The 27,116-nt window shown below is 35.4% G+C and overlaps 3 protein-coding genes across 3 annotated transcripts in view; all 3 read left to right on the forward strand.

Annotated features, from left to right (window-relative positions):
* The first annotated feature begins 276 nt into the window (after positions 1-276).
* Positions 277-14,031, forward strand: LOC116718157 (nuclear receptor-binding protein-like). Its single transcript, XM_032559853.1, is given in 19 exon segments — positions 277-576; positions 744-1,141; positions 2,998-3,120; positions 3,265-3,366; positions 3,467-3,556; positions 3,802-3,842; positions 3,951-4,045; positions 5,227-5,310; positions 5,478-5,536; positions 5,614-5,712; positions 5,826-5,958; positions 6,361-6,451; positions 6,903-6,953; positions 7,438-7,537; positions 7,539-7,574; positions 7,686-7,739; positions 7,834-7,897; positions 11,398-11,453; positions 12,204-14,031. Coding segments are annotated over 18 exon segments (1,566 nt in total). The 5' UTR covers positions 277-576; positions 744-913; the 3' UTR covers positions 12,264-14,031.
* Positions 14,032-15,458: 1,427 nt separating this feature from the next.
* On the forward strand, positions 15,459-22,615 carry krtcap3 (keratinocyte associated protein 3). The gene is made up of 6 exons (XM_032560469.1): positions 15,459-15,636; positions 16,862-17,046; positions 19,324-19,383; positions 19,473-19,670; positions 19,754-19,888; positions 20,821-22,615. The coding sequence occupies exons 1-6, from the start codon at positions 15,624-15,626 to the stop codon at positions 20,890-20,892; spliced, it is 663 nt and encodes a 220-aa protein (XP_032416360.1). The 5' UTR covers positions 15,459-15,623; the 3' UTR covers positions 20,893-22,615.
* Positions 22,616-23,143: 528 nt separating this feature from the next.
* LOC116718479 (frizzled-3-like) overlaps positions 23,144-27,116 on the forward strand; it is a 33,862-nt gene continuing 29,889 nt past the window's right edge. Inside the window, 2 exon segments of the mRNA XM_032560466.1 lie at positions 23,144-23,572; positions 25,553-26,291. Of these exon segments, the coding sequence (XP_032416357.1) occupies positions 26,007-26,291 (285 nt within the window). The 5' untranslated portion in view covers positions 23,144-23,572; positions 25,553-26,006.

Raw genomic sequence — 27,116 nt, forward strand, 5'->3', positions numbered from 1 at the left:
ACAATTTTATTGTATACCATTATTAGTCGCACCTATTGTTAAATAAATAAATACGTTTAAATAGACAAAAAAAAAATTCCAAAACAAGTCCGTTCCTGTCGTTCTAGACCTTCATTAGACGTGGCACATAGAAAGCAACACAGTATGTAACATTGTTTAAATCTCTCCGCCGAGCAGGGAGCGGATAAACAAAGCCGTGACTTGTTCCGCAGCTCGGTACGTGATGTTCTCCGGCGGCGCGCTGCGTTTTCTGTGCGCAGACAGGCGCTCCTCAAGTCCCGCCCCGCCCCTCCGACTCCGGCTCACAGAAAGGGACTTGAGATGCTACATTTTTATGACGAGCTAGCACTTTTGTTCAGACCTCTATTTTTTTGCTGCTTTCGTCAACATGTAACTGCAACCTGTTTTTAGCTATTTGTGGGTTTTGTTTTTCCTCTTTAAGGTTTTAATTAGTTATTTTTGTGTGGATAGTGGTCGAAACTAAGTAGTTTTTGGGGGGCTTTCACTAGCTTATTAGCAAAGGGAAAGTTAGCAAAGTAGTGTGTGGCTGAACTTTTAGCTAACAGTGTCATGCAGGTAAGCTAACACATTTGATTGCTCTTTTGATGAATCAAAATTAGTAATAAACACCAATAAATGTCTTCACGGCTTAAGAATTTTATTAAATTAGTTTTAAAAGTGAAAAGACTTAAAAGTTATCATGCCTTCTAACCGCTCGTCTTTTTTTTGGATGTTGTCGACAGCTTTTCTTCTCTGAGCGTTTCATTGATGTCCAGCCCATTTAAAACAAACTGGATTCATGATTAACTCAAAACCCGAGAGGAGAGCAGAAGACACAGCGGTACTCCATCACTTGCTTTCCGGCCAGACTCGGGGAATCTAGCGAAGCCACGTTAGAATAAGGTTTGCTGTCATGTCGGAGGCGGAGGAGAAACCCGGTACAGACGCGAAGTCAGAGTTTACAGCAGGAAATCTGTCCCCGAGTTCAACGCAGGCTCAAGGTGGGACACCTACGACTTCCTCCGGGGCTTCTCCAAAACCGGTGGCCACCTCAGCGACCGAGGATGAGGATGAGAGCGAAGATGAATCAGAGATCCTGGAGGAGAGTCCTTGTGGCCGCTGGCAGAAACGTCGAGAAGAGGTGATTATTTGCAGCACAAGTCATCCTTCACCCCTCATACATCCATTTAAAAGGACTTTAAGGTTTCAGCTAAAGTTTGGGTTTCATTAAAAACTCATTTAAAAGTCCCTGTAGTCAGTCAGAGGTTGTCTAATTGCATAAATACTTACAATATTACAATTTATTTTTGTGCAAAGAGAAACCTCAATCGATAAATATTATATCACCAATCAGATATTTATTGCCAATTTTTGTAATGCTATGAGCTGCTAATACAGATTTTTGTTTAATAAAAATGTATGTAGTAAAATTTTAACAGTTATTTCTTCAAAAACAGCTCTTGTCTTTTTACAAAATAAAAAATGCACAAACACAGTAAAGTGTTTTGCATAACAAAATACAGATTACTTACTTTTCTTATGCAAACCTAAATATGTAATTCACACCAGTTCAATTAAACAAGATGTATTCAGTGCATATACCAATGTCCAACATAACATTTACAAGGATAAAAGCTATGATTTACTGCTATAAATTAGATTATTAAATCATTAATGTATTACCTGTAGAGGAACTTTAATCAACTTTTTTTGTGAAAGATTGTTGAGCGGTCTATATTAGGAGCTGAATTGAAATAACACTTTGTGTTACAAACTAAGTTGATACTTTAAGCTGCTTTTTGCGTCTTGTGGTTGTGTTAGCATTGCTAACTGTAAACATCAGCTTGTGATTATTTCTTGTTGAAAATAGCAGCCCATATTTTGAGTGAGTTTTCCAGAAGCCTGCCACTATTTATCAACCCAGCATGTCTCTAATTCTCTGAATTAGTTTTAAACACCTTTTAAGTACCAACTTCCACAAGGAAAAATATTTTCGGTAGGTTAGACTTAAAATTTTATCATGATATATTGTGGTATTTGTTGTGATAATGATAAAAGTGAAAGAAAGTATTTCAAACTACTTTGATGACTTTCTTAGGAAACTACATCACAAACACAACAACTGCTTTTAAAAACATTTCTGTTTTGAAATAGGTTTCTTCAGAAAACCTTTTACATAAAGAAGTGTGATTTTTTTTTAAATCACTCAACTGCACATAGGAACTGCATTTATCAAATGTATTGATTATTTATTGGTGCTCTTATGGAACCAAAAGTGAAGAATGTAGTAAGGATAATAATTGCAGCAAAATTTCATCATTTAATTAGTATTTATCTTTTTCACGATAAATCAAGCTTTTTATTATGATTGCAGTGATTGCGATACAATAAATCCTCACCCTAGTCGTCAACAGTCCTAACAGCAGGACTATTTAAAATTCATCTCTGCAAAAAAAAAATGTTTTCAAACTTGTTTGTTACACATGTGAATGTTATTTCAAAAATCGTTAGGAAACAGTAAATTCATAATTTGAGTTAAAATAAAATAACTCTTCTCCTTTAAATGTAATCAGCAGATATGTACAAATGAAAAGCTTCGTGTTTGTGTCAACAGTTCACCAAATTAATTTGATGGCAGCCAGACCTTCAGCGAATCCACGCTTCTCAGTTTTTGCAACTTTCTTTTCGATCCTCTACAGCACAGGTGTCAAACTCCAGTCCTCAAGGGCCGGTGTCCTGCAGTTTTTAGATGTGCCACAGGTACAAAACACTGGAATGAAATGGCTTAATTACCTCCTCCTTGTGTAGATCAGTTCTCCAGAGCCTTGCTAATGACCTAATTATTCTATCCAGGTGTGGTGCAGCAGAGGCACATCTAAAAGTTGCAGGGCAGTGGCCCTTGAGGACTGGAGTTTGACACCCCTGCTCTACAGATTATCAGCTGTGCTGTATTTTAATCCTTATCTAATATTTAGTTTCGGATCCCTTTAAACGCAGGTCAATCAGCGTAATGTCCCGGGAATAGACGCTGCTTATTTGGCCATGGACACAGAGGAGGGAGTGGAAGTAGTTTGGAATGAAGTCATGATTTCAGAGAGGAAGAACTTCAGACCGCTGGAGGTAAAGGCCTGATGTTACAGATGCAAAGAAAACAGTTAAATATGTATACTGTCAAATACTTCTTGGACACCATTAAGAAAATGTAAACTTATCCCATGCACAGTTATTTCCTTATTTGTTGTTGTATTTTTGGAATTGATTTAGGAGAAAGTCAAGGCTGTATTTGATAACCTTATTCATTTGGAACATGCCAATATCGTCAAGTTTCATAAGTATTGGGCTGACACGAAGGACAACAGAGCAAGGGTGAGTCTTGCGTCATTTAACACACTTGCTTTTTTCTACTAGATAAACAGTTTAACTTCTTAAAGATTTACACTTCCCTTACATGTCTTTGCTCTGCTAGGTGATTTTTATCACTGAATACATGTCATCTGGAAGCTTAAAGCAGTTTCTTAAGAAGACGAGGAAGAACCACAAAAGTATGAATGAAAAGGTACAGAAAAAATATTCTGTTTTTAGCCAGTCTGAAAAAGAATGACTTTTTTATAAAGTGCCTCGAGACAGCATTTGTTGTGACGTGGCGCAATGTAAGTAAAACTGAATTGAATGATCCTGCATTGTACTGATTGCATATATTTTTGTATTTTGAGTGCAATCTCTGTTGTACATCTGTTTACTTAGATCATGTTGAAAAGCAGCTACAGTATCTTCTAATAACATTCCTCTTGCTCCAGTCAGGCGTGGAAGAGATGGTGCACACAGATCCTGTCTGCGCTCAGGTCGGTTTAGTGTCGGACGTTTTGCTAAACTAACTTCCAGCTTAATGATCGTTTTGAGATCTTTGCTTTTAATGGTGAATTTATTCATCTTCTCTCTTTGTTTTACAGTTATCTCCACTCATGTGATCCACCCATCATTCACGGCAACCTTACCTGTGACACCGTCTTCATTCAGCACAATGGGCTCATTAAGATTGGATCAGGTATAAAATTACACCAGTTTCATCCCTAAAGGCTTTGATAGGGGGAGTTAAATTATCCTAAATTATGAATAAGAGAGCTTAAACTTTCAGTTCACTTTTATGAATTGGACATTACATTTTTTACACCTCATATAGCCTTTCCCCCCTTTTTTCAAATCAACTTCTCTCACACTGTTGCCATGACATCTTTCTTTTATTCACTCCACAATCTTTGAAACAATATCTTTATTCAATATTTTATTTTTCTGCCGTTCTGTAATGTTCTGTAATCTTTGAAACAATATCTTTATTCAATATTTTATTTTTCTGCCTTTCTGTAATCTTTAATTTCTACTTCATCTGCAGAGAAAACATCAAATGCTTTTCCCAGTTTAGAAATTTCAGATCACGCCTGTTTGATATGAAATTCAGACCAGATGTCACTAAAAAAACAAATAATCCATACAGAATGATACTTTTAAGTAAATTAATACGTAAATCAACTTACTGCTAAACATTGAGCAACAAAAAACCTGTACTTATTTAGGATACTTCCAGATTCTTAAATAAGTGCTCACTGGAAAATTTATAGAGACATTGACCACTTTTATAAGTATTTTGTAACCATAATGATCTTTTGTAACACTTTGTTAATGAGAAGCATTTTCCTAGCCCATCAAACAAGACAAAACCAGCTGATATTACGCTCTTTATGCATTAGATAATTGTAATTATAATTTCATACTTATGCATATATTTTTACGAATTTTATATTGGTTGTGAGTTTTATGTATTTCCTAAAATGTTAACTTAGACTTGAGTAGCTTGTCAACAAATAAAGAAAAATCCTCTTGAGGATTAATAAAGTATAGTAGTGGTATTCTGATCCTGATATTAATTGTACTGATTCCTAAATGCGGACAAATTTAAGCTACAATTTTCTTTGCTTTCTTTATGTCTTTGCAGTGTTTTTTCTTTGTATTTATTCCACTGTCTTACACAAAACTTTTCAACAATCTGATTTATTTTGATGTCTTTCTACACAAGTAATACTTTGGTTGTTACTCCTGGTGTGAGTTCATTTACGAACCAAAAAAGTTTAATACAAATTTTTTCTTCTGTGTATTTTCTTTCTTCTTTCTCCTTCACATCTTTTTCCCTCTTGATGAAGTCAAAAATAAGTAACCTTTTGTAATTTGCAGTTGCTCCAGATACCATTAACAACCATGTGAAGACGTTCCATGAGGAGCAGAAAAACTTGCACTTTCTTGCCCCTGAATATGGAGGTAAGTACCACCAAACTGTTTTTCTGTGTTCATTTTAAGAGATGTTGAAGATATTGCATCCTTTTAAAGACTCGTGATGAGTAGAAACAGTTTTTTAAACATCTGTTGTGACAACTAAAGTGTGAGACGCCTGAGAAGCTTTGTTTTAATCGTTTCTGTTACTGTAGCTGATAATGACGTCACCACGGCTGTAGACATCTACTCGTTCGGCATGTGTGCCTTAGAGGTGAGATGGTTCCTAGAATGCATGATGTTTTCGCCTGAGCCGTTTCCCACATGTGACCTTGTGTTGCTGTGCTGCAGATGGCGCTTTTGGAAATTCAGAGCAACGGAGACTCTTCGTACATTTCTCAGGAAGCCATCGACAACGCCATACAGTTACTGGAAGACCCGCTCCAGAGGGTAAAACACAGACTTTTAATGCTTTTCACTATCTGTGCATAACAATTTTGGGATCTGTCTAAACTGCAGTTTTTCATAAACAATATGTTTATCAGATATTTGTATATTTTTAGGAGTTAATCCAAAAGTGCCTTGCGTGTGATCCCAGCATGCGGCCTACAGCCCGGGAGCTGCTGTTTAACCAGGCTCTCTTCGAAGTGCCTCTATTAAAACTATTGGCTGCACACTGTATTGTCAGCTACCAGCGTGAGTCCTGAATCCACACATACAAATTTACACTGAGATCAACTCAACAATTTTAGTCAACCGGAGATGAAAAGTATTCACCTTCTTGGGTGTTTTACCTTTTTTTATTGCTTTTACAAATCAAATGATTGATCAATTTTTCCTTTTTTGACAAAAAAAGAAACTTTCAATGTCAAAGTGAAGTGTCAGGTTATTGTAGCATAAAGACACAAGGTCCATTCACTGGTTAATCAGTATTACCTGCTACTATTACTGCATGAAGACAAAATAACACTCTAAGCAAATCAGAGGGAATGTTATTGAAAAGTATAAGTCAGGGGATGAACACTATAAAACCTCAACTGTTTTTTGAGACCATTAGCTGCAGTCATGTGGTAATTTTTCTCTCTTTATTCTGTCCAGACATGATTCCTGAAAATGCCTTGGAGGAAATTACCAAGAAGCTGGATCCCAATCTGGTTATTGCCGTTACGAAAGAGGATGTTCAACTCAAGTAAGTGATGAAAATATCATTCAGAATCAGATGAAAGTTGGCATCTGTGACATACAGCGCAATTTAAAACTGTACCCATTCAGATACAATTATGACACAACTAAACTTAAGATTAGTTTTCTTAAATGGCGCCGATTCACAACAAATGTTATCTGGTACAGTTAATGCATCATTTCTATTTTATTTTATTTAAAAAAATAAAATTGCAGGAAACTGATAAGGAGGAACCAGAGTTATAAAATGTTTTTTTTTTAAGTATGTTGGTTATCCCAGTTTGTTATCCCAGTTTTGTAAAAAAAAAAGTTTTTAATTTATTTTACTAAATTTTATAGGTATAAAGAACAATATATGATATTGAATGTTGATGTTGTTGATTTTATTATTGAAAATGAAGCAATAGTTGATTTTCAATATTACCTTCACATTGTGTTTTCTTTTTTCTTTTCTCTAGGTTGTCCCAGTTTCCTGCCTTAGAACTTGACAAATTCCTGGAGGATGTGAGGTGAGTTTGCATAAAATCCCATAAAACTTCCACAACAGAATCACCAAAAACTACAAGTAATACATTTTTAGATCTATTTTTCTTTGCAAAATATGCAATTTATTATTTTTTTTAATCATTTTTGACAAATATTATTTCTTGGAAGGAAATTTATCCTTTTTTGTTTTCTTCAAAAGTTTCTTCTTTTCTGTTTTTTATTTTAAAATAGAAATAAATTGGTGGGGTTTTTTTGTTTTTAATTACATAAATACGTCCTTAAGTAGATCTTTCTAAGACAAAATGTTGTGGTTCTAAACTGTTTTTGGTCGATGAACTGAGGACAAAAATGACTGGATTGTAAAGTCTGCCTTTTGTTTTCTGGCCACAAGGAGGCAGTATTGAGCCATCCTATGGTCTTTATTTAGAACCAATGTATCATAAAGTTTTCATAAATCCTCTCTTGTTTAAATTGTCTTTTTCTGTCGTGTTTTTCCTACATCATCAGGAACGGTATTTATCCAATGACGGCGTTCGGCGTGCCCAGTCCCCAGCAGACTCGGCTCAAAACAATCACGTCTCCTGTTGTCGTTCCTTTGGTCAAATCTACCCACGCCTGAACCTGCAGAGCTCGAGACGCGGCGGGTGAGTTCAGTCAGGATTGCTGCCTGGCACACATATGCTTTATCAAAAATCATTGAATGTAGATTTAGGAATCATTTCTTCTTCTTTTAATGTTTCTTTTTCCTTTTGCAGGTTGTTCAGATGCAGTGTAGCGTGGAGTCTGTTGAGGAGGGAGCAAAATATCATGTGTGTATTTTTTTTTAAGCAATTTTGTTTTTATTGATTTACTACCGTGTATTAAAAAAATCAATCTTGTGTTTTTCTATTTCTCTCCATCTAGCTAACATTACTGCTGAAACTGGAAGATAAACTGAACAGACATCTAAGCTGTGACATGTTACCTCGTAAGATCAAACTCTCATCATTGCTGCATGTAGTGAACTCAGAGTCCAACCTTTCAGCTTTTTCATCCAGCCATCTTACATGCTTGAATATTTCAGCTCACACATAATTTTGAGCACATACTACACAAAAACTTCTTGATATTTAAAAACAAAATAAATAACAGAGTTCCTTTGAAATTCATTCACAGAAAAATTTGCACTGGTTAAAGTTTATTATGGTTGAAGATGGAGGCTTCTCACAAAAAAGTGAGAATTTAAAAAAATTAATATCAAAAATTAAAGGAAAATGTTTAATTTAGTGCTTTGTTTATAGACATATTCAACATAGCTTGAAAAACTAGTGAATATTAGTTGATTGTAAAATTTACAAAACAATTTCTTTGTCCACTAACTCAGCTGCTTTACAAAAGTATTTATCCATTGAATACTATGCTGTATTTTGTCATGTTACAGCATAAAGAACTTAAAGTCAAGATTACATTTCAGAAACAAGGCAGTTCAAAGTTCTTACATGATAAAAACACAACAAAAAAACAAAAAATGTTACAGTGGCAAAATAAAGAGAAGTAATAAAAAGTTGCAATCCAGGCTAGAATTAATCTGTGTTCCAGTAAGTCATCAACATAAACTTTAAACAAACAGGGTTGTTAGCTTTGATTTAAAGGAACTCAGTGGATTAAAAAAAAGATGCAGGTTTTTTGGTTTCTTTTTAACAATTAAAGATCTGAATAGTGTGGCCTGTATATATGTAATCTGTCCCTTAGACCGTTGAAGACTGATGAGAAGAAACCTCTACTTGAACAAAATATTTAGTTTACTACAAACTATAAGAACAATTAGATCAGTGTAGGTAGAGCAGAGGTTCATCTTCCTGCAGGACAACAACCCCAAACATCTTGTTCTATCCACATCATAATTATACATTTTATTGTGGTTGTTTATTCCATAACATCCCAATTAGTAAATAGATTTTTGTGGCTGCAATGAGACAAAATGCTGAACACTAAAGCAGCATGAATGCTTTAGCAGGGGGTCTACAAGATTTCCTCTGGAAGACTAAAGTGGTGATTAATACGTTTGCTGCCAGCAAGTTATTGGATCCCAGTTTATGAGTTAAAATGTCTCTCATTCTTTAAATAACCGGGTCAGGACGCAAACTGCTGTCGTAGAAAAGGTCAGTTTCACAAAGGTCAAGTCATTGGAGACTGAGCAGATTACTAAGAATAGGACATTCTGGACTACCAAAGCAAAAATCTTTTATTTTTACATGTTATATTTAATATATTAACTTTATATAAAGGGAGAGTGATTTAGAGGGCACCAGATTTCTTCTTATTTCTTTCTTTATTCATAAGAAGTAGAGAAGTCCCACTGTCAGGACATTTCATAATCAAAGAATAAGTAACAAAATTTGACTCTTACTTGGATCCATTTGCTTAAAAAATCTCTAAAATGTAATGCATAATATATCAAAATATAATAAATTCAGTTCAAAACATAAATTTTTCAAAGCTGTGCCTCAGCAGATCACTTTTTGTATGTTACTGCTTGTGATAAAAGCCACAATATGGAGAATATTATTTAACTGGAAAGAGATATGTTGGCAGTAGAGTCTGCTGCTCTGTCATAGGTATGATAGGTATGGTCGGCATGCGCGATGCTGCAAACCTGTGGAGAATGTCAGGACCCTGAGAGGCTCCAGCTGACAGCTGTCATCTCCTCTTCCCGTCTCTTACTGAGGCTGTAATGTCTCTGTCTCGCATCTGTGCTCGCACTTCCAGTCATTTGGTTCCTGCTTCGTTTCTCTCCACATGTCTTCCTTTGCACTCTCACTCCATAATTCCACTGACACACACACGGTAATTTGATACGTCCTTACAGCCACACACACTAATCAGGCACACTAACACACTAAGATGTTGATATTCTGAAAGCACCTCTTATCTGCCGATCACTGGTCCAATCAAATTTCAACCCTGGTTCAGTTTAGTCACTGCTATGCATCTGGAGTTCAAGATTAGTAACACTGGGATACAAAAATAGATTTTTTGGAAGTTACCTGAAATAGGACTACTTTGCACTGCTGAATCCAAAAATTACATCCATTTTTCTCAGTCAGGTCAGGTTTTTATTCTAATTTGATTTATAGAAATCCGTTCTTCTGACTAAATTGATGACATTTTTGTGACATTATCAGTTCATTTCCGTTAATATTTCTCATCCAAAAAAGGTTTTAGGAGAAAAAAATGGTTTCTAACAGTGTATTCATTAATTAAACTTGGGTTTCTGTAAATTGATTAAGAAACACTGATGAGGGTAAGTACTGTACATGTAAATTGAACATTATGTCTTCATCTCTCCTCCTCCTCATCACTCATTGATCCCAGATTCTTGGGAAACCGATTCAGATGTGGGAACAAGTCATGCTCTTTGATGCTCATGTTGCATCCATAGTTCAGAAAGTTGACCTGATTGAGCAAAACCAATGTGATTTTTGGATTCAGTAAATCAAAATTACCTTAAACAGTTGAAAAACCCCAGACAATTTCTTTGGCTGTTGTCCAGTGCTTTTTATTTATCAGAAAGTTGTCTCAGATATGGGCATAAAAAAAAACAGTGTTGAAGTGTTTGCTTTTAGTAACTTACTGGTATGTATGGAAAAACAAAAATATTTATGAGATAAAAACATAAAAAGTAGAATAAAGCAGGCATCAAAAGTTTAAAAAAATCTGACCTACTTAGCAGCATTTCAGTATTTTCACATTTGCAGCAGTTTTGCACTTTTTTCCCATTTATTTAAAGACTTCACCATTATTTTTAGTAGTTTTGTTTTCTGTCATGTACATTTCATTGTCAAATTCATTTTCATTTTTCGGATCATATCCAGGTTATAACTGTCCTCAAATGACCGGTTGTGGCAGGATGTATTAATCAAACTACCCATTAACAAAACCGTTACAATACTAATCAATGAGAACTTTTTAAATAACGTTGCACATCTTTACGCATTAATTTAATTTGATGGTAAAGAGATAAAAACTGCTTTGATTTGAATAACAAAAAATGTTTATATTATCTTAAAAGTTTGATTTATGTCCTTCTACAGTCTAGAGGGCCACATTAAAGCTTATGGCGGGCCGGGTTTGGCCCCCAGACCACGTGGTTTAAAACATAGGGAGGACACACGTCCATAAACGTCACGGTTTTATCTTAAAACATGTAGCTCATTAAAACAGTAATATTAAGGCCCAAAAACGCCGCCGTTCAGCAATCAAGTCATTATTTTATCTTTGTAATGATTTGAATACAGTTGGAAATGCATACCTTCAACAGTAAATCCTGTGATAATTATTTAAATGTTTCGATACTATACTTGACACTTAAACATGCAAATCCTTCAAGTATAAAACGTTTCATGAGCTCATCATCATGTTGCTGTAGTTTAACTTGGTTAGTGTTGAAATGGTTTCACTGTCACTAACTGCGGCTCTGTGTTTCAGATGAAAGTGTTAAAGATTTAGCTGGAGAGTTGGTGCAGCTGGGCTTGATCAGTGAGGTGAGTGTGTGACGCTGCAGCAGAACGTGCACTTCTAACCAACTTTACTAAAAACTCCTAATGCAGAAGAGAAACGTTACATTAGCATTTAATGCATTTAGTACCTCTGAGAATCAGTGAAAAACAATGACTCTTATTATCATGGAACCTGTTTGGTTGTGTGTTTGTGGGGAATCAGCAGGGAAGGTATCAGGCTGAAACTGTTCTGCTTAAATGTGTCCAAAGCAGAAAAAATTGCAAACACCGTAATGTGATGACAAAATAGTTTATTTGTTTAACTGGAATAAATTCTAACTATATCATGTTGTTTAAATTGTTCATATCATCATTTGCACAGCTTTCTGTTTGTGTTAAAAAAATATATATATCTATTAATTTCCTATGGCAAATATACAAAAAGTAATAAGCAACAATAGTTGTGTTGCTGATCATTATTTTTCTGTTCCCAATCATTGATCTAACATCAATAATTGGGAACAGACATATTCCGGAGTCTTTTTCAAGAAAATAATCCTTTATTTGTCTGAAATCATCAGTTTATTTAACCACTTCCTGTTTTAATTGACCTGTTTCAGATTTTCATTTTGCTTAAAAGACAACATACGTTTCATGTTTTTTAATATTTATATATTTCTGGTTCTTAAAAATCATTATATATATTCCCTTTCAATATTGCTTGAGGGAATTACTCACTTGTAGTTTTTATTTGTGTGTTTTTATTTATTTAAAACCTATTCTTGCTCTCTACAGGTCGACGAAATAAAAATATCCTCACTGCTTGAAGAAACATTCAGCCAAGCTCTCCAGTAGCACAAATAATCTTGAGTACATCTTCAGCCTTGTTAGCAGGTCTTTCTAAGGGACTTTTGGTGATAATGTGACCAAAACAGGGAAGGATCCCTCACATCAAGACATAAAAATATATATATATATAATCCAAATGCACAAAACAGCCAACGTAAAGCTGGACGGCTCCATAGAAACCATCAGCTGTGAACTTTCTATTTGACTTTAGGTTGTGTAATAATTACTAAGGGAATTTGTCCCAGGCTGGGAACCCTTTAAACCAATGCTTTCTTTAAGTGTGCTTTGTTTACATGAGGAGCTGCCTCGTTTGTTTGTTCCTTCAGAGGAGTTGGTCTAAACCACCTGGGATATCCGAATGTCTCCTTTACCAACCTGCTGGTGTTGATGGCAGCATCCGGACCCACTGACAATCAGCAAACTGAATTTTCCCTACAGACTAGTATTGCCTTTCCATGCACAAAAAAAAAAAAAAAATGAGCCAGGCTACTCCTTTCTAATTCCTTGTTTTTTTATATATATGTTCCCGTTTTATTTCGCTCAACGTTTGCTTCCTTTCATATCATTCCCAGCTTTTTGTGCTTTCTCTGATCAAGCTGTTGCCTTCTAAGTTATACGTGAGAAGATTTTGGTTAACCGCTTTATTAAAGAAACAAAGTAAGTGCAATTATGGTATTTTACTTTTTGAAAATACATTACTTGCTTACTTTGAGGTACTGTGAATTAGTTTGTTTTTTATATTTATATATATTTTTTTCCATCTGTCAAAATGCTTTCAGGTCCTTTTATATATACATATACGTATATGAATTTTTAGTTTTCTTCTGTTTACAGTTGCTGCTGTCTGAGTTGACCAATTACTTTGCCCTTAGATTTCAGTAGAAATGTGTGTACTGAACTTTGGTGTAGTAATTTGTTTGAAAAAACATCTTTGTGTTTTGTTGGAGAAACAGGTACTTTATTCCAAAAACAAAAGTCTTTTTTCTTTTTTTCTTACGCAGCTGCCCTGGGAGGGTCTGAGCCAACAAAATACGTTTTAATTATTAATTGGGTACAACTAGAGCTTGGTGTTAGTGTTGTCATTTTCGGTTTTCATGTCACATAGATCATGGTTCGACCTAAATTGAGATCAGGGAATTCATATCGGGCTTTTTAGTAATTCTGCTGGTACTTCTTTTTCTAAAAAGGTCAAATATTTCTGAATACTGAGCATACTGCAAAGAATTACAGCATTTTTTTTTTGTTTCTGTTAAACTTTTGGTTACATAATTCATATATCCTTTATCACTGGTATTTTTTAACTCTTTAATTATTAAAACATTCCCTTTTTCAAACGTATTATGGGTTGAAAAGTCTGCTCCATGCTGTATGTAGTTGATCACAGACCATCGTTTATGTGATTTCTATTATTCTTGCTCTTTGTGAACTTCTAAGATTGTATTTTTCTAAGACTAGCTCGAGTCAACCGGGGGAATGTAAACGGACCACCTCAGAGCACAGAAGGGGTTCAGACCAACCAGTGCGACCAGCAGGGTTCACATCCACTGTCTGCAGCCTGTTTAACTCTCCTCCTCCTAAACCCCATTCAGTAGAGGTGATAAAACTGGTTATTAAATAATCAAACACATTTGACAGCTTTAGTCTGTTACTCCATGATGTGAGCTTTTGGTTGTATTTAGGTGTTTTTATGAATTGTATTTTGACACAAATGTCAGTAAACGTGTGCCTTTTTGATGTGCGAGTTCTTTCAAATAAATGGATCGATCGCTCTCTGCTTTGTAATTCTGGGATTATTTCTAAACTTAAGTCCATGTATTTAGCCTATATGGTCATTGCAGCCAATGGCTTTATGAAAAAGATGTTTGAGTATTGAATAAATAATGTGTCTTTCCGTAAGTCAATTTTTAAAGAAATTCAACTTGTAGATTTTTTATATAAATTATTAGATATCTCAAGTGCTTTTATTCCTGTGATTTTAAATTGCTGCATGGGCTACAGGTCCAAAGAGTTTCTGACCAACTGAGCCCAGTGATACTAAGTTCACTAAGAGTCCTGCTGGAAAATTAAATCATTATCTTTATGAAGCTTATTGGCAGAAAGAAGTGCTCTAATTTTTCTGATAGTTGGACCAGTACCCAGAGTTGGGTAGTAACTTATTACATTTACTTAACTCCATTCACTTGGATTAACTTTTTTTGGGGAAAAAAGTACTTTTGAGAGTATTTTTGCTACTCTGTACTTTTTACTTTTATTTGAGTAATTTTATTATGAAGTATCTTCAGTAAAATTTTTGGATTTTCTGCCCACTGAATTAAAAACAAACATGTTTTAACAAAAGAGTCACCAGACAGACACCTGCAGTTTTTATTAAAGTTTCATTTTTATTGAAATAAACTAATTTGGGAAAATATTATTTTGCCTGATTTTCTTTTATATTAATTATTATAAATTTTGTCCTGAAAATACCTAAATTTCCACTTAACGTTATATTTAGGTCCATCTGATTATGTAGTTTTTAAATATAAAATTATTGATAATTTCATCCGTTACTCAGTACTTTAGACCATTTGCCAAATAATTTTTTTAATCTTACTGGAGTAATTTCTTTGATGGCTACTTTTTACTTTTACTTTAGTAAAACAAAAAGTTTACCCAGAACCTCAAGCATCTTTGATTTTTTGCCTCTCCGCTCTACCTCCAGACTATTCAGCCTTGATTTTCTAATAAAATGTGATGTTTACTTTCATCTGAAAAGAAGTGTAACACTGGACAACCACCCTTATGCCAGGTAAAACATTTCTTTTGTTTCTCAGGTTCAGGAGTGACTTAGTGGGAGTGGAAATTTTATTTTCTTGTGCAACTTTCTCTACCACACTTTTTTCTTCAGCTCAGTTTTTCTTTAATAAGCTAATAGTATATACTTATTAAATAATCAGTATAAACAGCATCTTTAGCAATGACTTTTTTGTGGCTTCCCTGGGGACTTTTCTGTTTAAAAGAAATATTTTATTGCTCTAATGTATTATTTAAATTCTGTTAGAAACTCTATTTTGGCTTTTTATTAGCTGTAAGGTAATTAATTGAGCAAACACTTGACATTTATAATTGTGTATAATGATTTAAATTATATATAAACTTTTTAAGATATGTTTCGAATATATTCTAATTTCTAATATTTTCTGTCGCAGCTGTAATGTGGAGCTCGTGCAGCACGTCGCAGGTGAAGCACAGGTAAATTACGTCAACCAGGAAGTGGACAGAGGGACGTCCGTGTGGGACGGAGCGGCTAAAGAAGCTTTTGTTTGAGCCTTTAATGTGAAAAACAAAACAATAAAGAGCAGAAAGACTTGGACCTGCGGCAGAGACATGTGCAGCTTTGGTGAGTCCTTGTGTTCTGCTAGATGTCGTGAAATTAGAATCGTGTTTTCAAACAGGGGTCAAGGGCTGCCGTCCACGCTTTGTCTCCACTGTTGTAATTTAGGCCTCCGAGCACAGAGCGGATTATTTATGAAATGCCTGCATCATTTGTTGGGTAAATAGACGGGAATCTGCCTATAGTCCGTAAAGGCTTTGTGCGCACAGATGTGATTGTTGCAACCTGTGGAATGGTATCCATTAAAGAGTTTCTTCTTGAAAATGATTAAACCTGAAAAACAGGAAAAAATAGTCAATGTTTAGCTAAACTTTCCATGTATCAAGTAAGCATTTTATTAGAAGTGAGGTTTTCACTATTTTAAATCAAAGTTGCGATGTTTATTTTGTACAAATCCAGTAGCTTATACACATTCAAGCTCACACACTTGTCAGATTAAGGTTTAAAATAGTGTTTTATTTTTGTAAACATTTTTCTTCTGACTGGAAGTAATACTAAGGTTCTGGAGCAGCCTGGTTAGAGTTTCACTTGAATCTGTGGAGGAAGATACAGATTAGGATGATGGGGAAGAGGCTTAACAATGTTTAGCTTACTCAGTCGTAAATTGACTAAATACAAGCGGGAACATGGCAAAAAAAAAGTCAGCAATTATAAGAAGGCTTTGGTTTTGGTGCTGTCAAAGGAAAAATAAGTCAGTTATTAATAGGAAAGAAAAAAATTATTTTGAATGTTCCATTTTTAATCACATTTTTCAAAAAATGGTGTTCTTTCAAAATTAATGTTGGTTCTACATTTTCTTATTTTTTTTGCTTGCTTCATTTCCATTCAGAAACAAACTTGTTGCATCAGAGAAATTTTAAATTTTAGGCGTATGAGTAAATTTTTACTCAACGGTATAACCAATAATACCTTTCCAAAACTAGAAAAGTGACATTTTTTAATAATGTGATTACCTAAATATGCATTTTTTTAATTTAAGATGAAACTGGCTACATCCTAAGACGTTTGACATTATTACAGCATAAATTCACCCTGGGCATCATCTCGAGGCCAAATACAAGATAAGAAAAAGACAAATTTTAGATCTAGCTCTATATGCAATCCAACTTGTTCCTTATTCAGTTAAAATTAATCCAGTTATTTCCACTATGATTTTATTATATAGTTACATTTATTTAACTAATTAAAAACAAACGTAACATCTCTTCAACCTTGTGTCTCTCTTCCCTAGATAAGGACAAAGGGCCAGGGCGGCTGATGAAAAAGGGGCTCGTTCTCATCCTGGTCGGCCATATTAACTTCATCCTGGCAGCCATCGTCCATGGCAGCGTCCTGCGCCACATTTCCAAACCCAGTCAGCACATTAGTACGCAATACACTGTAGCCAACATCATTTCTGTCACCTCTGGCCTGCTGGTAGGTTACTGCGTCAGACATTTTGTTTTTAAACCAGCTGAGGAAACTTTTGCATTAAAATGCAGTTCTCAGGAGTTGTGCAACAGTTGTCACATGTAGCATGTGTTTGAGTAGTTATTTTCATTCAGTGGCTTTTAAAACAATATTAGCTAAATGTTTGTTCTCATTCAAATCTGAGGACACATGGTGTGTGGCTGGCAACACTATTTCTTTTTTCTTTACTACTCCTTTGTCTCGTTTATATCTTTTTTCTTTACTTGTCCAGGTTCATCTCTTTGTTACAGCATTTCTCTCCTCTGCTCTTGGGTTTTCTCTTCTTTCCCGGCAGCTGAGGGGAATTACACATCAACCACATTTTCTCTAATTGTTTATTGATTTTTTTCTGGTTTGATAACGCTGGATGCAGCTATAGATTCATGTTTACATTGTCAGAATTACACAAGATGTATTTTTTTAAACCATAAAAATTCTCCAGCTGAACTTGGTACAGAATGTATCTCCATATATTTTATTTACATTCATTAAAATCCATCTTTTAATCGTTCAACTTTTGCAATTTGTTTAGCTTTTGTCATTGAGCAAAGCAGTGTAATTTTTTTTATTGTTATATTTACAAGGCATTGCAAAATATTAATAGCCTTAAAGACCTTCACATCTCGTGACATTACAACCACACACTTCAAAAAGTTTGATTGATTTTTCTCTTTTTTGCGATAACGTTTTTAAACCTTTTTACAAATAAAATCTGGAAAGTGCGTTGTGCGTCTCCATCCAGTCTCAGTGACCCAACAGTTTGTAGAGGACAATTTTTGCTGCAGTTACATCTTCAAGTGGTTATGATTATGTCTGTGTTTTCTCATCCAGAGAGTTAAAATTTAGTCCAATCTTCTCTGCAAAACAAGATTGGACAGAGACCATGTGTGAACAACAATCTCCAAATTTGAGCAATAATTTTATTAGATTTAGATCTAATGAATGAATGAATCATTTCAGCTGAACAGCTCCGTATAGCTCTGGCTGTATGATGAGTTATGATCCTCCACCGCCCAGTCGAATCGCTTTCAGACTCTGAGATATTTTCTTCTCCTACTTCTCTTCATCAGTTCTGATCAGCTTCTCTGTCCCTGCTGAAGAACACCAAGCCCACAGCATAATGCTGCCATGTTTCACAGAAGACATGTTGTCATGTTTTCTGTTCAGTCACTTTTTCATTCTTTCACATGTTTTCTGTGTTCCTTAAATAACAGGAAGTATTTTATCTGTTTTTAAAATAATTCAACTGTCTTGCCAGTGTTCCCACTGTATATTTAATGACACAGGTGGACTCTAAGTACTAATTAGTTGACTTCAGAAGGACGTTGTTTGGACTAGATTTTTGTTTGGGGATATCATAAAACCATGTATAATTTTTGTTCTTCACTTGGTTTCTTACCTATCTGCAATAATTTAATTATTTGAAATAAAATCTGTCTTGCTGCATCATGACTTGTACTGATTCCTAAACTTGAAGATACTTAAATACATTTTATAAATCATGTAATCTTTCAGAACCACTCACTTGGATTATCTGGGCAAAGAACAGTCAGAGTAATATGAAGCAAAGATTGTTTGGATAAAAACAGGCAACTTCTAATATTGATGCCTCAACCAATCAAGTTATTTCTTGTTCACTGCTTATTAGTGTTTTTCCTTCTTTATTTATTGTTTTACAATAAATATTTCTGTCTGCAGCCTCTGCCAGCCTTCTTTTTCTCTTTTGCATTGAAGCAACAACATAAAACACATAAGATATAAATCCTTCTGTCCCAGTTGATTTTTTTTTTCTGTTTGTGCAGTCATACTGCTGTGTGTTTTTCTCTGCCATCAAGACAGAACTTGCCCGTCATAAAGGAGCTGGTTTTAAAGACTAATCAGCTGTCCCTGCAGGGCAGGCCTCATTACCTTCATTTATCAGACAAACTGACACTCGTCAGCAATAAGTTGGTGTGAACTTTCACTTCTTTTTCTGAAATTTCCTTCAGTTTGGATATGAGGGTCATAAATAAGGTCGATAAAATGTATGAGGGTTACAAGCTACAAATTACAAAATATATGGATTGGATTTAGTTTTTGTCGATTGCTTCTGTTTCGCTGTTCAGCGTTCTGCTCGCTGATTTAATTCACCTTTTTTTTAAATCCAAACATCCATATTAATAATCCAGTTTCACCACCTGGGGCTAGGATTCCTTGCTATTCCAGAGTCTAATAAAGTCGACTTTGCTCATGTTTGTCTCACAGAGCATTGCCTCTGGGATTATTGCCATTGTGGTTTCAAGGAACCTTCGTAAGTTTAAGCTGGTAAGAGTTTAACACGTCTCCAGATACTGAAACACATCAGGCTGCGTTTTATTTTCCCACCTTTCATGACGCTTCCTCTGTGTCCTCAGATAATAGGGCTTCTGACGGCGTCCTTCCTGAACGCCCTGCTGTCAGCCGCCTGCAGCGCTGGGCTCCTCGTAGCAATTAGCGTCACCATCGCCCATAACGGGAGCGGTCTGATGGTGGGATGCAACGACACGGTGGTGCCCATCAACGCGCGCTCGCCTGTCAGCGCTCAGTGCCCGTTTGATACAACACGAATCTATGTGAGTGGAAGCTGCGTCGCTTAATTCTTTTTATGAAATTATATTATTTATTATTGCTTTTTCCACTTCCTGCTGTGGCTCAGGACACCACTCTGGCCTTGTGGATCTCCTGTGCTGTGCTGTCGGCAGCTGAGGCCGGCCTGTCGGTGTGGTGCTTCCTGGTTGGACTCGCTCTCAGAGGGATTGCGCCGTGTGGGAAGAGCTACATCAAAGAGCAGGTGAGTCTTTTTGCAGGGCGGACCGATGCGCTCGAGGCTCTACCTGTGGTCTGCGACTGTCTGCATCTCCCGTTGACTCACAAAGTCAAACTGGTTCTGGTTTGGTTTCATTCAGACACAGAACCTATTCATGTGTTGGATAATCTGTGTAAAGTCAGTCAGGAACTATCCACATACATATTTTTCAGCTTTTTTAGCTTTTCGTAGACAAAAAATGAAATTATGCATCACTACAGAGGTGTGAAGCAAATTTCAGTTCATTTAATCTTCTACTAAATATCATAATCTTAATGAGCCTTTTAATATGTCAAGGCAATTCTTCTGTTTTAGGTTATAACTAAATAAATTAATGTAGATTTCAAATATTCATACTTGAGATTTTCTGCACTATTAGAAGGATATGTTATCTTTCAGAGTTGTACAATACCTATATTTTACAGTTTAACCTGCAATGCTTTGTCTTAATGCATATATAATTATACAAATGAAATATTTACTGAAAATCTGGTGATTTTTTTCTTGTTTTGTTTTTTGCAATTTTTTTCTGCCCCTTATAGAAGATTAAGATTTTTTTTTTTACTCTAAAACAAAACATTCTTGATTACTTTTTTTTATTATTGAGCTGCAAAAGCAAAAAAAAAATCTCCAATCTTCAGTTTGAAATGTTGAGAAATATTTTTTTCAATATTTTATTTGATTTCATTTATTTTCTATTGGTTTTCTCTAAACCATACTGAGAAGCTTTGAGTCCAGTAATTTCCTTATAATAATAATTGTCCATTGTTAAATTTTTATGATAACATTTTAATTGAACATAAAACTTACAAGGTAGTTGTAGATAATGAATATTTCTGTCATTGCACTGTACTACATCCGTTTAATTAAAACAGATTTGTTCATATTATCACATTTTCCTTCCTTTTTCATCACAGTTGGAGGAAGAGACTGAAAACTCTCCACAAACTCGTCGCCTTATGAGAAAACATTTCAATGCTGAAGCATAAAACACTTCGTAAGTCTGAAGAAGTCTGTCCATTTCAAACTGAGGAACTTAAAGAGCCCTTATGAAGGTTAATATGTGCTTAGATGTGTGTAGATGTCTTAAAATGGCCTCCCTAATATTTAGGTTTATTACAACCTAATATGAAACCAGTACTTATGAAGACAGTTTTTTAGTTTGATTTTTATTTGTTTGTAAAAGTAATTATTCAACAGTTTGTTTACTTTTTTTAACTACTCCATAACTAACATGCCGTAAAAATGATAAGATAATTTGGTTTTTTTTTCTACATTCAGCTTTGATTTCTATTCAATTTAATGCCATAAAATAGTAAACTGCATATTTTGTTTGGTTTTTTTTTTTTAAACTATTGACATTAAACAGGAAGGTAAATGAAACATGCATCATTTTAGGGTGCAGCTGCCCTAATTTTGCCTATATTGTTAATTAAAGCCAAAACTGATAATTACCAGTTTTTTATATATATTTTACTGTAATTGCATTGTTTTAAAAATTGTATTTCGAGGTATGTTGGACATTTCTAACTCTATTTGTTTCATTTTCTACATCTTTTGCCATTATCTGTCAACTTGGTTCAATCATTATTTTTTTTATAATATAAAAACTAAAAAGAAACATTCAAATATGCTGGTAAAGAAATGTATTCTGAACAACATACATTAAAAAAAAAAAAGAAGTTAAATCTGAAAAGCCGTGTTTGTATTTACACATGTTCTGTAAGGTTGGTCATTGTTAAGTGGGGTCACATTAAAAGGTTAAAACCAGTATGTGGGTCAGCAGCCTGAGCCGGACCCCCCACAACTCTGTGACAGAGAGGATCAGGATCAGATCAGCCATGAAACGGTTAATCTAGGGCTGTGCTTAACTGTGTGGAAGGAAATCATAGCGTAAAACACTAATCCTGAAGCTCTGCAGGACAAATATTGACATAAGTGCTGACTAATACAGTCACAACAGTGCCAAGCTGCAGCTAGAAATGTAAATAATTTTAAGGAGGAATTTAAAGACTTGAGTAAAAAATATGTGACATTTTATCAAGTGACTTATAACTAGTTACATATTCTTTGCTTTTTTATATTCTTAGCATTTAATCAATGTCATTTAGTCACACATATCTCCAAACTAAAAAACAAAAAATAGTTGTATTATGGGAATTACAGGTAGGTCTTAACAAATTAGAGCATAAACAAAAGTGTTAAATTTATTCAAAACGAAAAGCATTAAACTAATTTATAACAGCTACATTTCACACCGATATATTTAAGCACTTATTTCTATTAATTAAGATCATTGTAGCTTAGAGATGAGAAGCCAAATTCTTACACAATTAGAATATCAAAAAACAAATCTTTAAAATATAATTAAAAATGTTTCAAAGACAAAAGATTTAACCTATGAAAAATATATTTATGGGACTGAACATTATATGCACTCAGTACTTGGAGAACAGAGGACAGTTTGGTGACCAATCAAGGATAGTGAAATATTGTTTATTAATCTGTATATTTAATAAACAAATGCTTGTCAGTGTAAGCATTTGCTAAGTCTGTTTGAAAACTGACAGCAGCATCTCCAAACAATTTGTAAATGAAGAATATAATCATGTTTCCTGGTAGACACTTCCACTGACTTTGGACTTGATTGGACCAAAACCAGCAGATGACGCGTCTCCCCAAATCAAACTTCACTTTGCCTTTCCACTCTGATTTCAGACTCCAGTGCTTTGCTTTTGAGACGAAAAGCAAAATTAATATTCATCTGAACAAAGGACTTTGGACCCACATTGAACAACAGTGCATGCTGTTATCTTCTTGGCTCAGATGACTTGTCAGTCAGTCCAGAAGTGACTTAAGACAACAAATGCAACATTTGTCGTACAAATCATGGATATTTGTTGTGGCTGGTGAACCTTTGAGTCAAATTGCATTTTCTTCCACATGTTTTCCTTCCACTCAACTTCCTATTTTTTGCACTCTGAACAGCCACCGTCTTTAACAGTGACTATTTGTGGCTTACAGGTGTCGCTGTTTGTCTGCTGGACAAATGTCAATTCAGTTTTATCTACCATTGTGTAAGCCATGACACAACATTTCTGTATTAAAATCAATTTAATGGTCTCCATTTAGAGAAACATCATTTGTGGTTTTTATTCATTTTAAGACATAATTCTCAGAATAGTTCAAGCAGAGGTCATAGATGTACTAGGCTTCTCTGAATAACATTCATGAGATGAACTGACCTACTGAGACGAATTCATTTTTAAACATATTTCAAGTTGTGAGAAAAGCTAAATTGTGTCACCCTATGAAGTACAAAAAAATAAGTAAATAAAATGCAGCACCTTTCAAAGCTCATATTTATGACGCATATTTTGGTTATAATATTGCAGTCCAGTCACGCAGTCAAAACACCACAACGCATTAGGCTTCATTAGTATTCCATTATAGTCGAGATGAATTTTTAAGCAGCCCACTGTAGGTCTAACACGCCCACTTCCACTCACACTGTGAAGTCAATTGGCTCGCCTGCGCGCTCACGCTCAGTCCGCGCTCCCGATGACTCGTGGGCAGCGAGCAGCCAGCTGCAGAGCAGAGCGGACCAGCGCTGTACTGCGGTGAGCAGAGCCCGGGACCACCCGAACCGCTCGCTGTTCTACACACAAGGTAAAGCATTTCCTCCTTTAACATTACACCGCCCTCATGTCTGCGGCTCATCTGATTCTGAGCTGTAAAACAGGCGTGCAGATTTGGACAATAAACGCTTTAAAGGGAAAATGTGCGCAAACAGCGCGCTGTTGCTGCGGTGACAAACGGACTGGTGATGATTTTTTTTTTTTTTTTGCACCGTGTATGGTAGTCGCTTCGACAACGAAGATGCTTCCGTGGACAGAGCGACGTGAAATGTCTGCGCTCTGAAACCACCCACTTCATTTTCTCTGATAACCAGAAGGAGCGAACGCTAACGACGCGCCTCGCCGTGAATGTTACGCAGGTGTTCACCTAAATTACTAATCAATGTAACAATGTTAATGGCTGCTGGCTGACAGCAGCTGGCGTGCGCGACGTCGTCACGCAAAGCTGGAGAAATGTCCATGTTGCATTAGAATATATTGGAGTATATAAGCTGTAAAGTTTACAATCCAGCAACACGGAAAGTCGCGTAGTGGGTCAGTGTGAAACATTACAGGAGCGTTGCTTTTATGGAGCGCAAAAAGTGCCACAATGGTATACACAATTAAAATATAAATATATATATATATATTGCATGCTATTATTAGAGTAAATTGGTTATTACTTGATAAGGAAATCCATTTCTAATTGGAGGTTAAAAACTCCAAGTGAATTTTGTAATTTTTGGAAATTAATGTAGAATTTAGCCACATTTTTAAACTATATATTTGACTGATTAAGTTGTTTTAAAAATAAATCCATTTATGAAGTGTTTCAGCACCATACTTTGAAATAATTATTTTAATAAATACAACATAAATAATTATGTCATAGTCATTTGCTGCAGTATATGGCTTGATTTAATATTGTTTTCTATAAGCCTTCCCTTTCAAAATCTGTTGGAGTTACTACTGTGTGTACTCTTGAACATAAAAAGTACTCCTGGAATGGCATTTCTGTTTTTTGTTTTGTTTATTTTATTTTTGTGCTTATGGTTTGTCGTCATACTGAGCTGGGTTCAGCTGAAGACTTCCCCTGTTAAAAGGAGTTGTTTCTTTCACTGTCGTCCATGTTTGACCAAACAAGAAATTACTGCAAAATCAATGACTGATCGATGCGATCGGCAGAACTTTTCTTCTGCAGATTACTGCCATTTTAAAATGAAGTTGATTGCACTGTATGATTAGTTGTATCACATTTAAAAGTTTAACCTACATGATCAAAAGGTTTGTTTTTGTATATAAATTTAATGTTTTGTCATTTTAAATTGCCTCGGATTGATATCTGTTTTGAATTGGCTTTATACAAATAAAATAACAAGAACTGAAGTCAGAGGATAGGACGCTGTATTATTTCAACATTTAATTTTAATTAAGGAATTTTAACATTTTCATATTAATATTGCATTAAATTAGATTTTAATTAGGCGACCTATAAATTATTGTTGAATTTTCTTACTTTTTTAATGGCACTTTTTGTGCTCCGTATAGCTGTTGCCCGGTGAAGCTCACACAAATAGGAGCTGAGGTGGGGGAGTGTCTGAGCCGCTCATCCACAGGTGTACGTCCACACAGGCGTCTGAGCTGACAGCAGCCGCCGTGGTTCACTTTGAACACACTTTCTGTAGTGTGCAACCTGACCCCGCTGACTCAGCTCTCGTACAAGAAGATAATCCGACACTGAGGCAAGCCGAGACAATTTTTCTTAAGAATGCAAACGCACACTCTTGTCAGGAAAGAAAATCGGCTTTGCACCCATTTGGGTGATGTAAAAATGTATCATAATAGGATGATTTTATTTATGTAAAGAAGGGTGTGGCTGATCAGAGATGATATCTGCAACAGTGAACTTCAAGGAAATCCACTTTGCTTTTTTAGGCAATAATCCCCTCTTTGTATATTAAACTTGTAAAACCTGTTTTCAGGATCCAAAGCAGTCTGACGGTTTAAAAGGAGACATTTTGTGTCTTTGCAGGGCTGTTGGTGATTATGACACACTGGAGCCTCGGCGGTTCTGGCCATCATCTCTGGAGAAGAACAGTTAAGGAATTGAAAGAATAAAGACCAGAAAGAAAACGGCAGGAGACGACTTGCATATGGAAGACGGAGCTTTGCAATAAGCATAGAGATGGAGCCAGGTTTACAGGCCTTTGACCAGTGGAGTACTGGGATTCAGGAAAAATTCCAATAATGGGAAATCAGTTTAGAGATTCTGAAACGCAATGAGACAATTTCCACAAAGTTCAGCTCTCTTGAATTTGGAGTTCCCTTGTGTAGTTTAGACTGCGTGCATCCTGTCTGTGGATTTCTCTTTTAGTGTTGGTTTGTGGGTTTCACATCCATCACTCGCTTTCAAAATGGACATGTTTCTCTCTTGCCAAGCTGCTGTCAAAATAAGGATGATATAAACAACCTGAATCACTGACAATATGTCGAGCGTTAAAAAGAAAACACCTGTCAGCAGAGGAGACGGGCGTACAAAAACTGTCATAAACGGCTGCAGGCAAAACGTCCCTTCCTGCTATCTCTCCATCCTCTTCCTCCTGCTCCTCTTCTCCCCGGGTTCCCCTCATATGGAGTTTATAGAGAGCCACAGTGAATTCAGCTGTGAGCCCATCAGACTGAGAATGTGCCAGGATTTGCCTTACAACACCACCTTCATGCCCAATCTCCTGAATCACTACGACCAGCAAACGGCTGCTCTGGCTATGGAGGTAGGTGATGTTCTTCCTCCTCCTCATCATCATCATCATCAATCACTTTATTTTGATAAATTGTCCACATTAAACACAGGAAACAACAAAAAAACAAAACAATAAACAAATTTATTTACCTAAAAGAAATAGGCTGAAGCCAAGCTTATTCTCGCCTGCCCTATTTTTATACCCAACAACCTACCAAGATATCTTCACAATACACATATAAATCTACATAACAGCGTAAGATTTTATCATTTTACATTTTAAAGCTGTTTTAAAGCTCACCAAGAAAGGACATAACTTAAAATCATCATTCAATTCATTCCACAGTTTCTCACCAATAACTGAAACACATCTAGGTCTGGCTCTTCTCTTTTGCACATTCAATATAAACAAACCTCGCAAATTATATTTATTCTCTCTTAGCTTAAATAACTTCTGAATACCAGAAGGAAGATCAATGCTTTATACATTACTTCCAGTATTTTTATATAAAGAATATCTTTAAATTTTAATGTATTACTTTGAATAAAGAGTTTATCAGTTAGTTCACGGTATCCCACTTTATTAATAAGCCTTGTAGCTTTTTTTTTTTTGCAACTTAACTAATATATCAATGGTTGTGTTTACTTGCATTTCCCCAGATTTCTGAGCAATAAAGGACAAATAAGGCATTACCAAAGAGTAATATATAATATGCAAGCCTCTAACATTTATTAAATCTTTTATTTTAAACAATATTCCAATAGTTTTTGCAACTAGGAGATTACGTTAAAGTGGCAATTCAAATGTTTTTTGTGTGAAAATGGGGAGACATGCTCCACTGTTAATGTAATTGTT

This window comes from Xiphophorus hellerii, chromosome 4 (assembly GCF_003331165.1).
Source record: "Xiphophorus hellerii strain 12219 chromosome 4, Xiphophorus_hellerii-4.1, whole genome shotgun sequence".
Lineage (NCBI taxonomy): Eukaryota > Metazoa > Chordata > Actinopteri > Cyprinodontiformes > Poeciliidae > Xiphophorus > Xiphophorus hellerii.

Bases quoted from the DNA above. Each gene is read 5' to 3' on its own strand.
- krtcap3 (XM_032560469.1), top strand. The intron at 19,671-19,753 runs GTGAGTGGAAGC...GCTGTGGCTCAG, and splicing joins TTGATACAACACGAATCTAT to GACACCACTCTGGCCTTGTG. The intron at 19,889-20,820 runs GTGAGTCTTTTT...TTTTCATCACAG, and splicing joins AGAGCTACATCAAAGAGCAG to TTGGAGGAAGAGACTGAAAA.